Source organism: Ranitomeya imitator, chromosome 5, assembly GCF_032444005.1.
Source record: "Ranitomeya imitator isolate aRanImi1 chromosome 5, aRanImi1.pri, whole genome shotgun sequence".
Classification (NCBI taxonomy): Eukaryota; Metazoa; Chordata; class Amphibia; order Anura; family Dendrobatidae; genus Ranitomeya; species Ranitomeya imitator.
In genome coordinates, this window is record NC_091286.1 from 711,483,285 (window position 1) to 711,497,755 (window position 14,471).

The following is a 14,471-nucleotide window of genomic DNA, read 5'->3' on the forward strand; positions in this document are numbered from 1 at the left end:
TAATTTGCTGCTCCCATCCATATGCCCCATACACTGCTCCATAAGATGCTCCATAGTATATGCCCCGTATCAGGTGGCGTAAGTAACAAATTGCTGTGGCATGAAGTGCCACAGCTTCATGCCACAGCAATTTGTTACTTACGCCATTCCTTTCCGCCCATTTTCTTCATCCTCCTGCTGCTGGAATCGGCGCCTGCACAGTCCGCGCTTTCCGGCACACCTGCAGTGTGTCTTCAAGAAAATAGTGCCGGCAGTGTGTCTTCAAGAAAATGGCGCCGGAAAGTGCAGACTGCGCAGGCGCCGATTCCGGCAGCAGGACCAAGAAAATGGCGGCGGAAAGGAATCAGGTGGCGTAAATAACAAATTGCTGTGGCATGAAGTGTCACAGCTTCATGCCACAGCAATTTGTTACTTACGCCATTCCTTTCCGCCCATTTTCTTCATCCTCCTGCTGCCGGAATTGGCGCCTGCGCAGTCCGCGCTTTCCGGCGCCATTTTCTTGAAGACACACCTGCAGTGGAGCCGGAGTGTCTTCAAGAAAATGGCGCCGGAAAGCGCAGACCGCGCAGGCGCCGATTCCGGCAGCAGGAATCGGCGCCTGCGCAGTCCGCGCTTTCCGGCGCCATTTTCTTGAAGACACACCTGCAGTGGAGCCGGAGTGTGTCTTCAAGAAGATGGCGCCGGAAAGCGCAGGCGCCGATTCCTGCTGCCGGAATCGGCGCCTGCGCAGTCCGCGCTTTCCGGCGCCATTTTCTTGAAGACACACCTGCAGTGGAGCCGGAGTGTGTCTTCAAGAAAATGGCGCCGGAAAGCGCGGACTGCGCAGGCGCCGATTCCGGCAGCAGGAATCGGCGCCTGCGCAGTCCGCGCTTTCCGGCGCCATTTTCTTGAAGACACACTCCGGCTCCTCTGCCTGTGACTGGTCAGAGGGCGGCGCCGGCGCGCATTAAGCACGTCATCGCGCCCTCTGAACTGTCACAGCAGAGGAGCCGGGAGACGGAGCCGCACGCAGCGCTGGAACGGGGAAAGGTGAATATACTTACCCTCCTGGCGGTCCCTGACTCTCCGGTGGAGATCGCGGTATGCGTTCAGTGCTTACGCATACCGCCATCTCCTGGGAGCGTCACTCTGTGGGGGCCAGACTGCGCCGCCGCTTGCGCCTGCGCAGTCTATAAAGGCTTCGGACAGAGTGACGCTCCCAGCGTTATATTATAGATGTCCGAAGGCGGGGACAGTGACAGCGCTGATTGGGCGCAGAACTCATGTGACGTAACAACCTCATCTGAGCCCAGGAGATAGCGCAGACACAACTGGAATGCGGGAGGTGAGCATACAGTGGTGTGAAAAAGTTTTAGCCCCCTTCCGGATTTCATATTCTTTTGCATGTTTGTCACATTTAAATGTTTCAGATCACCAAACAAATGTAAATATTAGACAAATATAACCCAAAAATGCAGTTTTTAAAAGATCGTTATAATAAAGGGAAAAAGAAATCCAAACCTGCAGGGTCCTGTGTGAAAAGTGATTGCCCTCTCCCCTTAAAACATAAATTAACTGTGGTTTATCACATCTTTGGGAAGCTAAGTACATATTCCCTAGCCACCCCCAGGCCTGATTACTGCCACACCGGTTTTCAATAAATCACCTAAATAGGATCTGCCTGACAAAGTGAAGTAGACTACAAGATTCTCAAAAGCTACACATTATGCCATGATCCAAAGAAATTCTGGAACAAATGAGAAATTAATTGAGTTCTATCAACCTGGAAAAGGCTATATAGCTATTTCTAAAGTTTTGGGACTCCAGCTAACCACAGTAAGAGCCATTATCCACAAATGACAAAAACATGAAACTGTGCTGAACCTTCCCAGGAGTGGAAGGCCAACCAAAATTACCCTAAGGTAAGAGGCCATAAAAGACCCCACAACAACATCCAAATTACTGCAGGCCTCACTTGCCTCAGTTAAGGTCAGTGCTCATGACTCCATCATGAGAAAGAAACCGGACAAAAATGGTGTGCATGGCAGAGTTCCAAGATGAAAACCACTGCTGAGCAATAAGAACATAAAGGCTCATCTCCGTTTTGCCAGAAAAAATCTTGATGATCCCCTAAACTTTAGGAGAATACTCTGTGGAGTGACAAGAAAAAAGTTGAACTATTTGGAAGGTGGAAGTCCCATTATGTAAGTCCCACTACATCTTGCATAAAAGTTACATAACATTTCAGAAAAGGAAAATCATACCAACAGTAAAATATAGTGGTGGCAGTGTGATGGTCTGGGTCTGTTTTGCTGCTTCAGGACCTGAAAGACTTGCTGTGGTAAATGGAACCATGAATTCTGCTGTCTACCAAAAAATCCTGAAAGAGAATGTCCGGCTATCTGTTTATGACATCAAGCTGAAGTGCAGTTGGGTTATGCAGCAGGACAATGATCCAAAACACACCAGCAAGTCCACTTCTGAATGGCCTAAGAAAAACAAAATTAAGACTTTGGAGTGAGCTAGTTAAAGTCCTGACCTTTATCAGATTGAGGTTCTGTGGCATGACCATTAAAAAGCCATTCTTGCTCGGAAACCCTCCAATGTAGATGAATTACAATTCTGCAAAGATGAGTGGCCAAAATTCCTGCAGAGCAATGTAAAAGACTAATTGACAGTTATCACAGATGCTTGATTGCAGTTGTTGGTGCTAAGGGTGGCCCAACCAGCTATTAGGTTTAGGGGCAAACAATTTTCACATCACTGTAATGCTTATTATTTTAATGGTAATGGGGCAAAAATTCAAATTAAGAATGGGCTTCCTTAGTGGTCAACCAAAGTAATGTCTACACAACATTTTTAATAGAAAATAACAAAAAAAAAAGTATAAACTCTTTGTAAAACTTGAAAAAATGTTATAATGTAAAAATGTTTCATATTAAACAGTTCCCCCCCTGTGTGCGACTTCTCTGATGACTATGAAGTTTGTCTTTGCTAATAAAGCATTTTCCACATTCAGAGCATGAGTACGGCTTCTCTACTGTGTAACTTCTCTGATGTTTCATTTGAAAGGATTCTTTTAAACAAACATTTTCCACACTCTGAACATGAATTTTCTTATGTCTGAGAAGACTTGATTCATATATAAAACAGATCCCACATTCGCTACATGTAACTGGATTCTCTCCAGTGTGATCTTTTTGATGAGAACTTAGCAGGGCTTCAGTATTAAAACATTTTCCACATTCTGAGCATGAATAAGGCTTTTCTTCTGTGTGCATTTTCATATGAGTCATAAGATTGAATTTACTTATAAAGGATTTTCCACATTCTGAACATGTATACGCATTTCCTGTGTGAATTCTCACATGTGCAGTAAGACTTGATTTACAGCTAAAACCTTTTTGACACTTTGAACATGAATACGGCTTCTCTCCTGTGTGAATTATCATATGAGCAATAATATTTGATTTTTCTTTAAAACATTTCCCACATTCTGAACATGAATACGGCTTCTCTCCTGTATGAATTTTCTCATGCTTAATAAGAGTTGATATTTGTGTAAAACTTTTCTGACATACTGAGCATGAATATGGCTTCTCTCCTGTGTGAATTCTGTTATGTGTAACAAGATGGGATTTTTTAGTAAAACACTTTCCACATTCTGAACATGAAAATGGCCTTTCTCTTGTATGAATTTTCTGATGTCTAACAAGAAGAAGTTTGTCAGAAAAATATTTCCCACATTCTGAACATAATAATGGCATCTTAATTTTGTGTCTTTTCTCATGTAAAACCAGATTTGATTTATCTTTCATGTGAACACGCTTATGCTTATTAAGATTTGATTTTCGTAAAAAATGTTTCCCACATTCTGTACAAGAATATGGCTTCTCTCCTGTGTGAATTTTCTCATGTTTAACAAGATATGATTTTAGAATAAAAGATTTCCCACATTTCGAACATGGAAATGGCCTTGTATGAATTCCCTGATGACTAACAAGAAGACGTTTGTCAGAAAAATATTTCCCACATTCTGAACATAAATACGACATCTTAATTTTGTGTCTTTTCTCATGTAAAACCAGATTTGGTTTGTTTATAAAACGCTTCCCACATTCGGAACATGAATACGGCTTCTCTCTTGTGTGACTTCTCTTATATTTAACAAGATGTTCTTGTTGTACATTAAGGGTAATGAGGTTTTCTCTTGAAGACTGACACATGATAACTTCTTCTTTTACTTTACACTCTAGAGATAACACAACATTTTCTCCTGCACGATCACTTGCATTTTCTGTTAGAAATAAAACAGATTTCATTATTTTTTTAAATCACAACTTTAAACATAAAGGCCCATCCATGTCCCACCTCTGATCTAGGATGGAGAATGTAGAAGAAATGTTAAGGAATTCAACGCACATTACGGGAAATCCCCCAATCACCGGGAAACAGAAGATGCAGAATCTGGAATCCTCCAATAGTTCCAGCTTCCCCAGTAACTGTGTTTGAGAAGTACTCAATCATCAGGGGTAGCACAAAGGAGACCCCGGGACTTCCAGACCACGTCCCACAGCAGACGTGCTGATCTTCCATGATCATCAGTGCACATTCAGACACAGGCAAAATCATGTTACACCAATAACAATAATTACACTAACGATAATTACAGACACAAGTATGTACGGCCTGGGACAGCAGTGAGGCAATATTATATCTGACAGTCCCGACCACGGAAACAGCCATAAAGAAATGACTGATGTCTTCTCTTACCTGGTGATATAATAGGCCGCTGCTCCTCCACCACAATGTCCTTATATTGATCCCAGTGTCCTTCTACATAATCCCACTCCTCCATGGAGAAATAGAGAGCGACGTCTTGACACCTGAGAGCAACCTGACAACCAATGAGACCATCATCACCCAGAATCCTCCAGTATATACTATATAATCTCCCATATATAGAACCAAAAACACATGGGCTACTTGCATAGTGAACAAGTCTGTAGAAACTTGTTCACACCACCAAAGAACTTGAAGACACAAAAACGCACAGAGACGTCAAAAATACTCTGTTGTAAAAAAGTCACAGTAAATAAGCAAGTGCTAGTCAAAAAATGAAAAAAATACAGGGTATTTAGTTAATACGTTTTTTTGCCAAAAAATGTATGTTAAGCTGCTCCACCAATCGCCAAGGTATACCCATAATAGAGCAGTCCTATCTAATGTATATAAACCCTATCTGATGTATTTAAAAACCTGATCATCTGTATAGTACCTGTATAAGCAGGGTTCAGAGAGAAAAAATATACATGTGGACATGCAGGATAGGACTGCTCTATTATGGGTATACCTTGGCGATTGGTGGAGCAGCTTAACATACATTTTTTTGCAAAAAAACCATTAACTAAATACCCTGTATTTTTTCCATTTTTTGACTAGCACTTGCTTATTTACTGTGACTTTTTTACAACAGAGTATTTTTGACCTCTCTGTGCGTTTTTGTGTCTTCAAGTTCTTTGGTGGTGTGAACAGGTTTCTAAAGACTTGTTCACTATGCAAGTAGTACTATACAGATGATCAGGTTTTTAAATACATCAGATAGGGATTATATACATTAGATAGGACTGCTCTATTATGGGTATACCTTGGCGATTGGTGGAGCAGCATAACATACATTTTTTTGCAAAAAAACCTATTAACTAAATACCCTGTATTTTTTTTCATTTTTTTGACTAGCACTTGCTTATTTACTATGACTTTTTTACAACAGAGTATTTTGGACCTCTCTGTGCGTTTTTGTGTCTTTATATAATCTCCCAGCAGTCTCCTCTCATCACCCAGAATCCTCCAGTGTATACTGTATAATCTCCCAGCAGCCTCCTGTCATCACTCAGAATCCTCCAGTGTATAATGTATAATCTCCCAGCAGTCTCCTCTCATCACCCAGAATCCTCCAGTGTATAATGTATAATCTCCCAGCAGCCTCCTCTCAACTCATCACCCAGAATCCCCCAGTGTAATCTCCCAGCAGTCACCTCTCCGGTCAGCAGCTCAGTGATCTTGTTGGCCAGTTCTAGGACCTTCTTCTCAGGTGTCGGGGAGTGCAGGGATTCTGTGTTGGGGCTCTGGATCTTGTTCCGTCTTCCGGACATACCGGGGGTCACACGGTCACCGGACGTCTTCTTCACCACCGTGTGCTCCTGTGTACAGTGACAGACGCCGATCACCACAGATTCTATCCATCTTTTCAGTCCTGTTATATTAATAGAGATCAGAGTGATCTCATGGGAGACTCTCACCTTTCCCTTTAACAAGTCGATTATCTCCAGGGCGAGGAGTAATATTCTTGTATTCATGTTGCTTTTGTCCTGGTTGCTCCTCGTTGGGTCATTTTTCATCCAGACGTCCTGGTACTGATCCTTCTGTCCTTCCATGTACTCCCACTCCTCCATGTAGAAATAGACCGCGGCATCCTGACACCTGACAGCAACCTGACAAACATACAGTTAGGAGCAGAAATCATTGGCCAGTGAGGAATCCTTGTGATTTCAGCTCTGCAAGTAGTTTGGATGTAAAATGAAACAACTGAGATGTAATCAAAGTGGAGACGTTCAGGATAATTAACCCCTTAGTGACAGAGCCAATTTGCAGCCTAATGATCCGGCCAATTTTTACAATTCTGACCACTGTCACTTTATGAGGTTATAACTCTGGAACACTTTAACAGATCCCAGTGATTGTTTTTTAATGACATATTGTACTTCATGATAGTCATTAAATTTCTTTGATATTACTTGCGTTTATTTATGAAAAAAACGGAAATATGGCAAAAATTTTGAAAATGTTGCAATTTTCAAAACTTTTAATTTTTATCCCCCTAAATCAGAGCGTCATATTGCACAAAATAGTTAATAAATAACATTTCCCACATGTCTACTTTACATCAGCACAATATTGAAAACAATTTTGTTTTGTTAGTAAGTTATAAGGGTTAAAAGTTGACCAGTGATTTCTAATTTTTCCAACAAAATTAACAAAACCATTTTTTTTTAGGGACCACCTCACATTTGAAGTGAGTTTTGGGTATTTTCTGTTATATTGACCCCCCAAAGTGGTGACACCATTCTAAAAACTGCACCCCTCAAGGTTCTCAAAGCCACATTCAAGAAGGTTATTAATCCTTTACATGCTTCACAGTAACTAAAGCAATGTGGAAGCAAAAAATGAACATTTTTTTTTTTCTCACACAAACATTTTACTTCAGAACCAAATTTTTTTTTTCACTAGTGTAAAAAGAGAAAATGAACCACAAAATTTGTTGTGCAATTTCTCCTGAAAACGTCGATACCTCATATGTGGGGGTAAACCACTGTTTGAGTGCACGGCAGAGCTCGGAAGGGAAGGAGCACCGTTTGACTTTTTAATCTCAAAATTGTGAGATGCCATGTCGGGTTTGAATATGTGCCTAAACAGCAGAAACCCCCCACAACTGACCCCATTTTGGATACTTCACTCCTCAAAGATTTTATCCAGGGGTATATTGAGCAATTTGAACCCACAGGTATGACACAGAATTTGATAACATTAGGTCGCCATATTGAAAAAGTTAATTTTTTTTCACAAAAATCTTGTTTTAGACATGAACTTCTCACTTTTGCTAGAGATTACACCAAAAAGTGGACCCCACAGTTTGTTACGCACTTTCTTATGAGCTCGGCGATATCCCATATGTAGTCAAAAAGTTCTGTTTGGACAAACGGCAGGCTCGGACAGGAAGGGGCCCAATGTGACAAATTTGGCTTTATTTGAAATAGATTGTCATATTTGCAGAGCCTGTATGGTTCAAGAGCAACAGAAATCCCCCATAAATGTATTTTTTTATAGATTGTACCCTCTAATCTATCTAGGGAAGTAGTGAGTAGTGCGATATCACCATTTTTTATACAGTTGATACAACACAAGTTTGAAAATTTACAATTTTCATTTTTTTCACTGTCTTTATGATTCTTTTTTGTATGTTTTAGAGGAACACACCTCAGATTTAATTGTACTAGTTTTTATGTGTTCAGAAATATATCCAATATGGCACCAATGTGAGCCCTGGACACACAGCTGTGACTATAATAGATGGCACACCATTTGGTCTTTAGGGTAAAATTGAACAAGTTCCATGACCCATTCCAAGCTTCTGGAGACATTGAGCAAACAAGGAAATCCTTCCAGGAATTATTACTCACGGAGGGAGGTATGCAACGAAAACACATTGGCGGATTATAAAAATTGGTCTTGCTAACAAAACACTTGTCCCGCATTTGCGTATATTGTAGCAGGAAGTATAAACCTTACTGTAATGAAGGGCGAAATGTGGAGGAAAATGCAGCCAACTATGTGGCAAAGCAGAGCTTGTTCCAAAGATGTGCGAACACCAGCAGGGCTAGAATGGCAGACACTTTCAGAGATTGATTCAGAAAAATACTGCACTCGTCAAGATGAAGCTTTATGCTTAATAGTGTAAATTTATTTGCAACAAGTGATTTGTAGTGACAAGCAAAATGTTTCAGCCAGTTTAGTGGCCTTGGTCCCATAGTCGCGCTGTGCAGGGAACACGTGCTGTTATGCCCCAAAGAGATGCATTGGAAGTATGGCCAGTCAATAAGGCATAACGCAACAGGCAATCGGGGGTGGTACAGCTGCCGGTGCTAACACTGCTGTGTCGGAGCATGTTACTTTATTTATCTGGGGCTTTATTTCGCCCCCGCCTACAACATAGCCCAAGTATCTTGCTTCCTCCATACCCAGGCCACACTTCTTCGTGTTTATAGAAATCCCTGCCTTCCGTAGAGCATCCAATACCGCATGGACCTTGCTCAGATGGCTTCCCCAATCCTGGCTGAAGATTACAATATCGTCTAGGTAGGCAGCTGCATACCTCTTGTGGGAAGCTAGGATCCAGTCTATGGCTCTCTGTAACATTGCTGGAGCACCTTGCAACCCAAAAGACATCCTTTTGTATTGTTTTGTATTGTAACTCTCTACTAATCGGCCTCCCTCTTACCAAACTCTCCCTGCTCCAATCTGTCCTGAATGCTGCTGCCAGGATTATATTCCTCACCAACCGTTACACCGATGCCTCTACCTTGTGCCAGTCATTACACTGGCTACCCATCCACTCCAGAATCCAGTACAAAACTACTACCCTCATCCACAAAGCACTCCATGGCTCAGCACCACCCTACATCTCCTCCCTGGTATCAGTCTACCACCCTACCCGTGCCCTCCGCTCAGCTAATGACCTCAGGTTAGCATCCTCAATAATCAGAACCTCCCACTCCCGTCTCCAAGACTTTACACGTGCTGCGCCGATTCTTTGGAATGCACTACCTAGGTTAATACGATTAATCCCCAATCCCCACAGTTTTAAGCGTGCCCTAAAAACTCATTTGTTCAGACTGGCCTACCGCCTCAATGCATTAACCTAACGATCCCTGTGTGGCCTATTTAAAAAAAAAAAAAAAATCTGGTTCCTCGCATTATGTTCTCATTCACTTTATGCAGTTAATAGCCTTCTGTGTCTGTACTGCTACATACTTAGGCAGTTAACTGGTTCATGCAGCTTTACATGAACACCCGAGCCTTACACTATGGCTGGTCCGAATAACTATAGCAATTGTTACCATCCACCTCTCGTGTCTCCCCTTTTCCTCTTAGTTTGTAGCTTGCGAGCAGCAGGGCCCTCATTCCTCCTGGTATCTGTTTTGAACTGTATTTCTGTTATGCTGTAATGTCTATTGTCTGTACAAGTCCCCTCTATAATTTGTAAAGCGCTGCGGAATATGTTGGCGCTATATAAATAAAAATTATTATTATTATTATTATAACCATCTGGTGTTGAGAACGCAGTCTTTTCTTTGGCGCCCTGGGACATGGGAATTTTCCAATACCCTTCTGTGAGGGTAGTGACATACCACGCTGGCCCTAGCGTAGCCTTTCAATGAATTCATCGACCCGGGGCATCGGTCTTAGAAATCTTGTTCAGCTTCCAATAGTCATTGCAGAATCGCCATTCCCCATCTGGTTTTGACACTAGGACTATTGGGCTGGACCAGCCACTCTTGGATTCCTCGATGACTCCCAAACTCAGCATTTGCTTCACCTCCCTGGAGATGCTTCGGGAATCCAGAATGGCTTTAAGTTGACCCAGACATGAGGCTCCATCAGGACTTCATGCGCTATGACCGTCGTACCTCCTGGAACAGGTCTCTATTGCACTGTAGCAACTCTCAGCATTGCTGCTTCTGCAAGCGAGACAAGGTGTCTGCCACCTTAACATCTTGTGCACCGATATCAGGACTTTGCCATCAGAGAAGGAGCTTCCATGGGTTCTCTTTCCTGCCATGGCTTGATAAGGTTCACGTGGTATACCTGATAGGGCTTCCCTGGTTGGTGGATTTTGTAGTTGACCTCACCAACTTTCTCAACCACCTAACAGGGACCCTGCCACTTGGCCAGGAATTTGGTCTCCATCGTGGCTACCAGCACAAGTAATCAATCCCCTGAGTTGAACTGTCTTACCCTGGCTGGCCTATTATACACCCTGGACTGGGCTCCCTGGGCCTTGAGGAGCTGCTCCTTCACAATGGGCATCACGTTGGCAATCCTCTCTTGCATCTGGGTGACCTGTTCTACCATGCTTCTATAGAGGGTGGTTTCAGCCTTCCAGGATTCCTTTGCCACATCCAGGAGCCCTCAATGGTGCCATCCATAGAGCAGTTCAAATGGGGAACAGCTGGTGGAAGGTTGGGGAACTTCCCTGAGGGAGAACAGGTATGGAAGCAGACAGTCCCAGTCTTGGCCGTCCTTCTCCACTGCTTTCTTCAGCATAGCCTTCAAGGTTTTGTTAAACCTCTCCACCAGTCCATCAGCCTGGGAATGGTACACTGAGGTTCTGACCTGGGAGCTTTGCAGGGTCTTGCACAACTCCCTCATGACCTTCGACATGAAGGGGGTTCCTTGGTCCGCCAGTATCTCCTTCGGTAGCCCGGTTCTGGAGAAGATATGGATCAGCTCCTTAGAGATATGCAGCACCCCAGGGTCCTGGATGTTGCAGTAATATCATTCTCCTCTAGGGGAGAGTGGTGTTATGTTTGGAGGCAAAGAAGGACAGCTAAATCCAGGTATCACAAACATGCAACACATTTCACACTCCAGGCCACCAAGGGGAGCTCTGCTCCTATTTATTAGGTCACTCCCCACACTTAGGTAAAACTGGTGACCTGTAGAGAAAGTTAGTTAGTTGCTGGCTGAGCTTCACTCAGGTAGTTGGTACCTGGCAGGGGTGGGATCCTGTCAGAGATCGAGAGAGAAGGATACAGAGCTGTGCACGCCCTCAAAGCTGCCCTATACCCAGGAGGCAAGGTGGCGCCCCTTAGAGGCTGGGGCATGATAGAGTCCCTGTAAAACGCCTCAAGCCTCCGGTCATACGGGTTTGTCCTATCCTATCTGGGGGACAGAGAGAGAGACATTACACCGATAACATCTACAACAGTTGTGAGGACCTTATGAGAAGCTTAGCAGTAAGGGACTACAACACTGCAGCGCTAGAGGAAGGCTACCGATTTCCACCTGGACAAGGGGACTCTGAACTTGCCTCCAAACTGGCCAGACTCTGCCTGCCCTGTGGTCTAGTGCTCTGTACTGTGGTTGCTGATATCTTCAGTAAAGGTAAAGAGAATGCAACCTTGTGTCCTCGTTCTTCACTGCGCCTCTCACCATCCACCATCTACATACCGGTAAGCCCTGGGGATACACTTCACCTGTGGGAATGTATACCATCTAGCTGCCATAACATCACCCCAGCGGACCCCTTAAGCAGCGCCGGTCACCCTGACCAAATACCACAGGTGACGTCACAAACATTTCCCCTTTAAAGACCTTTCCCTTTTACACAGACGTCCCAGGGCCACGGGCCGGGTCAGCCACCGTGACATCCCCCTGTGAATCGCAGGACCCGGTACAGAGTACCCCTTGCCCTATATGGGGGCAATCCATCTTCATTTAGCAGAGGCACTGCTTAAGGGTACCGCCTCTGGGTTCCGGGTAGCATAATCCAGGACCACCAGTATGTATTGATGTCCTCTTGCAGACTTTACCAGGAGTCCCACCAGGTCCATCGCTATCCGCTCGAATGGCACCTCGATGATGGGCAACGGTACCAGAGGACTGTGGAAGTGAGCTACTGGGGAGGTAAGCTAGCACGTGGGGCAAGAATAACAGTAGTTGAGGATTTCTCTGCAACACCCAGGCCAGTAAAATCTCGGCAGAATGCGCTCCTTGATCTTATCTGCCCCCAGGTGACTACCCAACACATGGGAATGAGCCATGTCTAGCACTCTGCATCTATAGGGCGATGGTACCAATAACTGTTCTATCACCTGACCTCTTGGCTTGGTTACCCTGTAAAGCAGATCCCCAATCACAGAGCAATGAGAACTGACTGTCGGCTCCCGAATCCTGAGGCACATCATTTAACACAGTAACGTTTTCAAATGCCCCTTTAAGAGTTAGGTCTCTTGAGTTGGGCGGTTCCAAAGTTTCTACCGGACACCTCCAGCTCAGGGATGTTGGCCTCAGTGGATGCTGCTTCATCCTCATCGCCAACCAACACACACACAACGGAAACCTGTCATCTGCAGCCTGCAATGTGGTTTCTTTGGGAGCAACCTGGCTGTTGTCCGGACAACCAGACGTCCTCCCTTTCCCCCACAAGTTCCAAAATAATACAAAGTCCCACCCTAGTATAATCGGGTGCAATAGGTCTTTGACCACGCCGACCTCATGGGACTCTATGCCACAGTTTGTGTTAATAACATAGTAACATAGTAACATAGTTAGTAAGGCCGAAAAAAGACATTTGTCCATCCAGTTCAGCCTATATTCCATCATAATAAATCCCCAGATCTACGTCCTTTTACAGAACCTAATAATTGTATGATACAATATTGTTCTGCCCCAGGAAGACATCCAGGCCTCTCTTGAACCCCTCGACTGAGTTCGCCATCACCACCTCCTCAGGCAAGCAATTCCAGATTCTCACTGCCCTAACAGTAAAGAATCCTCTTCTATGTTGGTGGAAAAACCTTCTCTCCTCCAGACGCAAAGAATGCCCCCTTGTGCCCGTCACCTTCCTTGGTATAAACAGATCCTCAGCGAGATATTTGTATTGTCCCCTTATATACTTATACATGGTTATTAGATCGCCCCTCAGTCGTCTTTTTTCTAGACTAAATAATCCTAATCCTAATGACCATTTGAGACACAGGATAGTCCTTGGCGTCACCATGGATAGAGCGTACACCCGCTCTTTTTCCAGTAATCAGCCGATGGGGAATGGTAGCACTCACTAGGGTTAGCAAACACCTTGACTCCAGCAGACCAGTCACTTGCACTCCATTTACTGTTACGGGACATGATTGCGGCCCTCCTGTCTGAGGGACAGCACTGCAGGCGCTTGTCCTGCCCTGGATGACAGTTGCCAGAAGTTGCATTTGCTGCCGTTGCTCCTGCTGGCTCTGCTGTAACAACAGCCTGTTGGTCTCTTGCTGCTGCTGCGACTGGACCAAGTGTTTCAGCAGATCCTCCATTTTGTCTGGCGATGCTTGCTGGCTTGCAACAGACTTAACCCAGGACATGCGGTATTGGCAGTCTCACTGCCTCTTGGGATTCGTGCCCGTGTTTCTAGCACCAATTGTAGGAGTCTGTACACACTCGGCTGTGGTTGCTGTAGGCACAGGATATTGTGGAAATGTCCAAGCAAGTTTATTAAAACTGCATAAACCGCTCTGGATAGTCAAAACATATGAACAGCCTTGTCCGGCACAAGGTGAAAAGCAAACAGAAACAAATACACAGTCCATATAATAATACAGGTCGGCCCACTCTGGTCAGTGTTTTTAGCACACACATGGGAGGTCTCCACACCTCCAGCCAATGACATTGAATGAGGCAATTGGCCTCCATTTTATTAACCAAACCACGGCCCTGGGGTGGGGATATGTGGGCAGTCATTTTCACCCATCTCTTATGACTGCTCGTAAAACCTGGCCCTGGTGTGGCCCAAACAACTCTCTCAGCACTATATGTCCTGGAGCATACTTCCAAGCTCACATCACCGCAGCTAATAGCCGCAATGACACCTATCTCCCTCCGGGACTCGTTCGGCAGCCATCTTACACAAGACAGTCATAAAAGCAGTCAACGTTAGATAAATGGTCAAAAATGTTTGTAACTAATCCAAGTCCTAGAATTAATTTTCAGATGACCTAAGAACATTTGTGGGGTCCACACTCAGCAGTGTACAGACGTGGGTATGTGGATGAGAATTTGTTGGAATAGTAGTTTGGTATGTGATTGATCAAGTCCTGGAATTAATTTTGAAATGGGGTAAAATGGGATCTACTGGTGAAAATATTCTTTATTACTTGTTCCAAATT

General features: G+C 44.2%; 1 protein-coding gene across 2 annotated transcripts in view; it reads right to left on the reverse strand.

The window, feature by feature from the left end:
• Positions 1-895: 895 nt before the first annotated feature.
• Positions 896-14,471, reverse strand: part of LOC138638921 (zinc finger protein 484-like) — a 143,147-nt gene continuing 129,571 nt past the window's right edge. For both annotated transcript variants that reach the window (XM_069728671.1, XM_069728672.1), the window contains 4 exons: positions 6,282-6,473; positions 6,018-6,182; positions 4,753-4,876; positions 896-4,276 (listed from right to left, as the gene is read on the reverse strand). In XM_069728671.1, the coding sequence (XP_069584772.1) occupies positions 2,913-4,276; positions 4,753-4,876; positions 6,018-6,182; positions 6,282-6,473 (1,845 nt within the window). In that variant the 3' untranslated portion in view covers positions 896-2,912. The remainder of the gene's footprint in view (positions 4,277-4,752; positions 4,877-6,017; positions 6,183-6,281; positions 6,474-14,471) is intronic.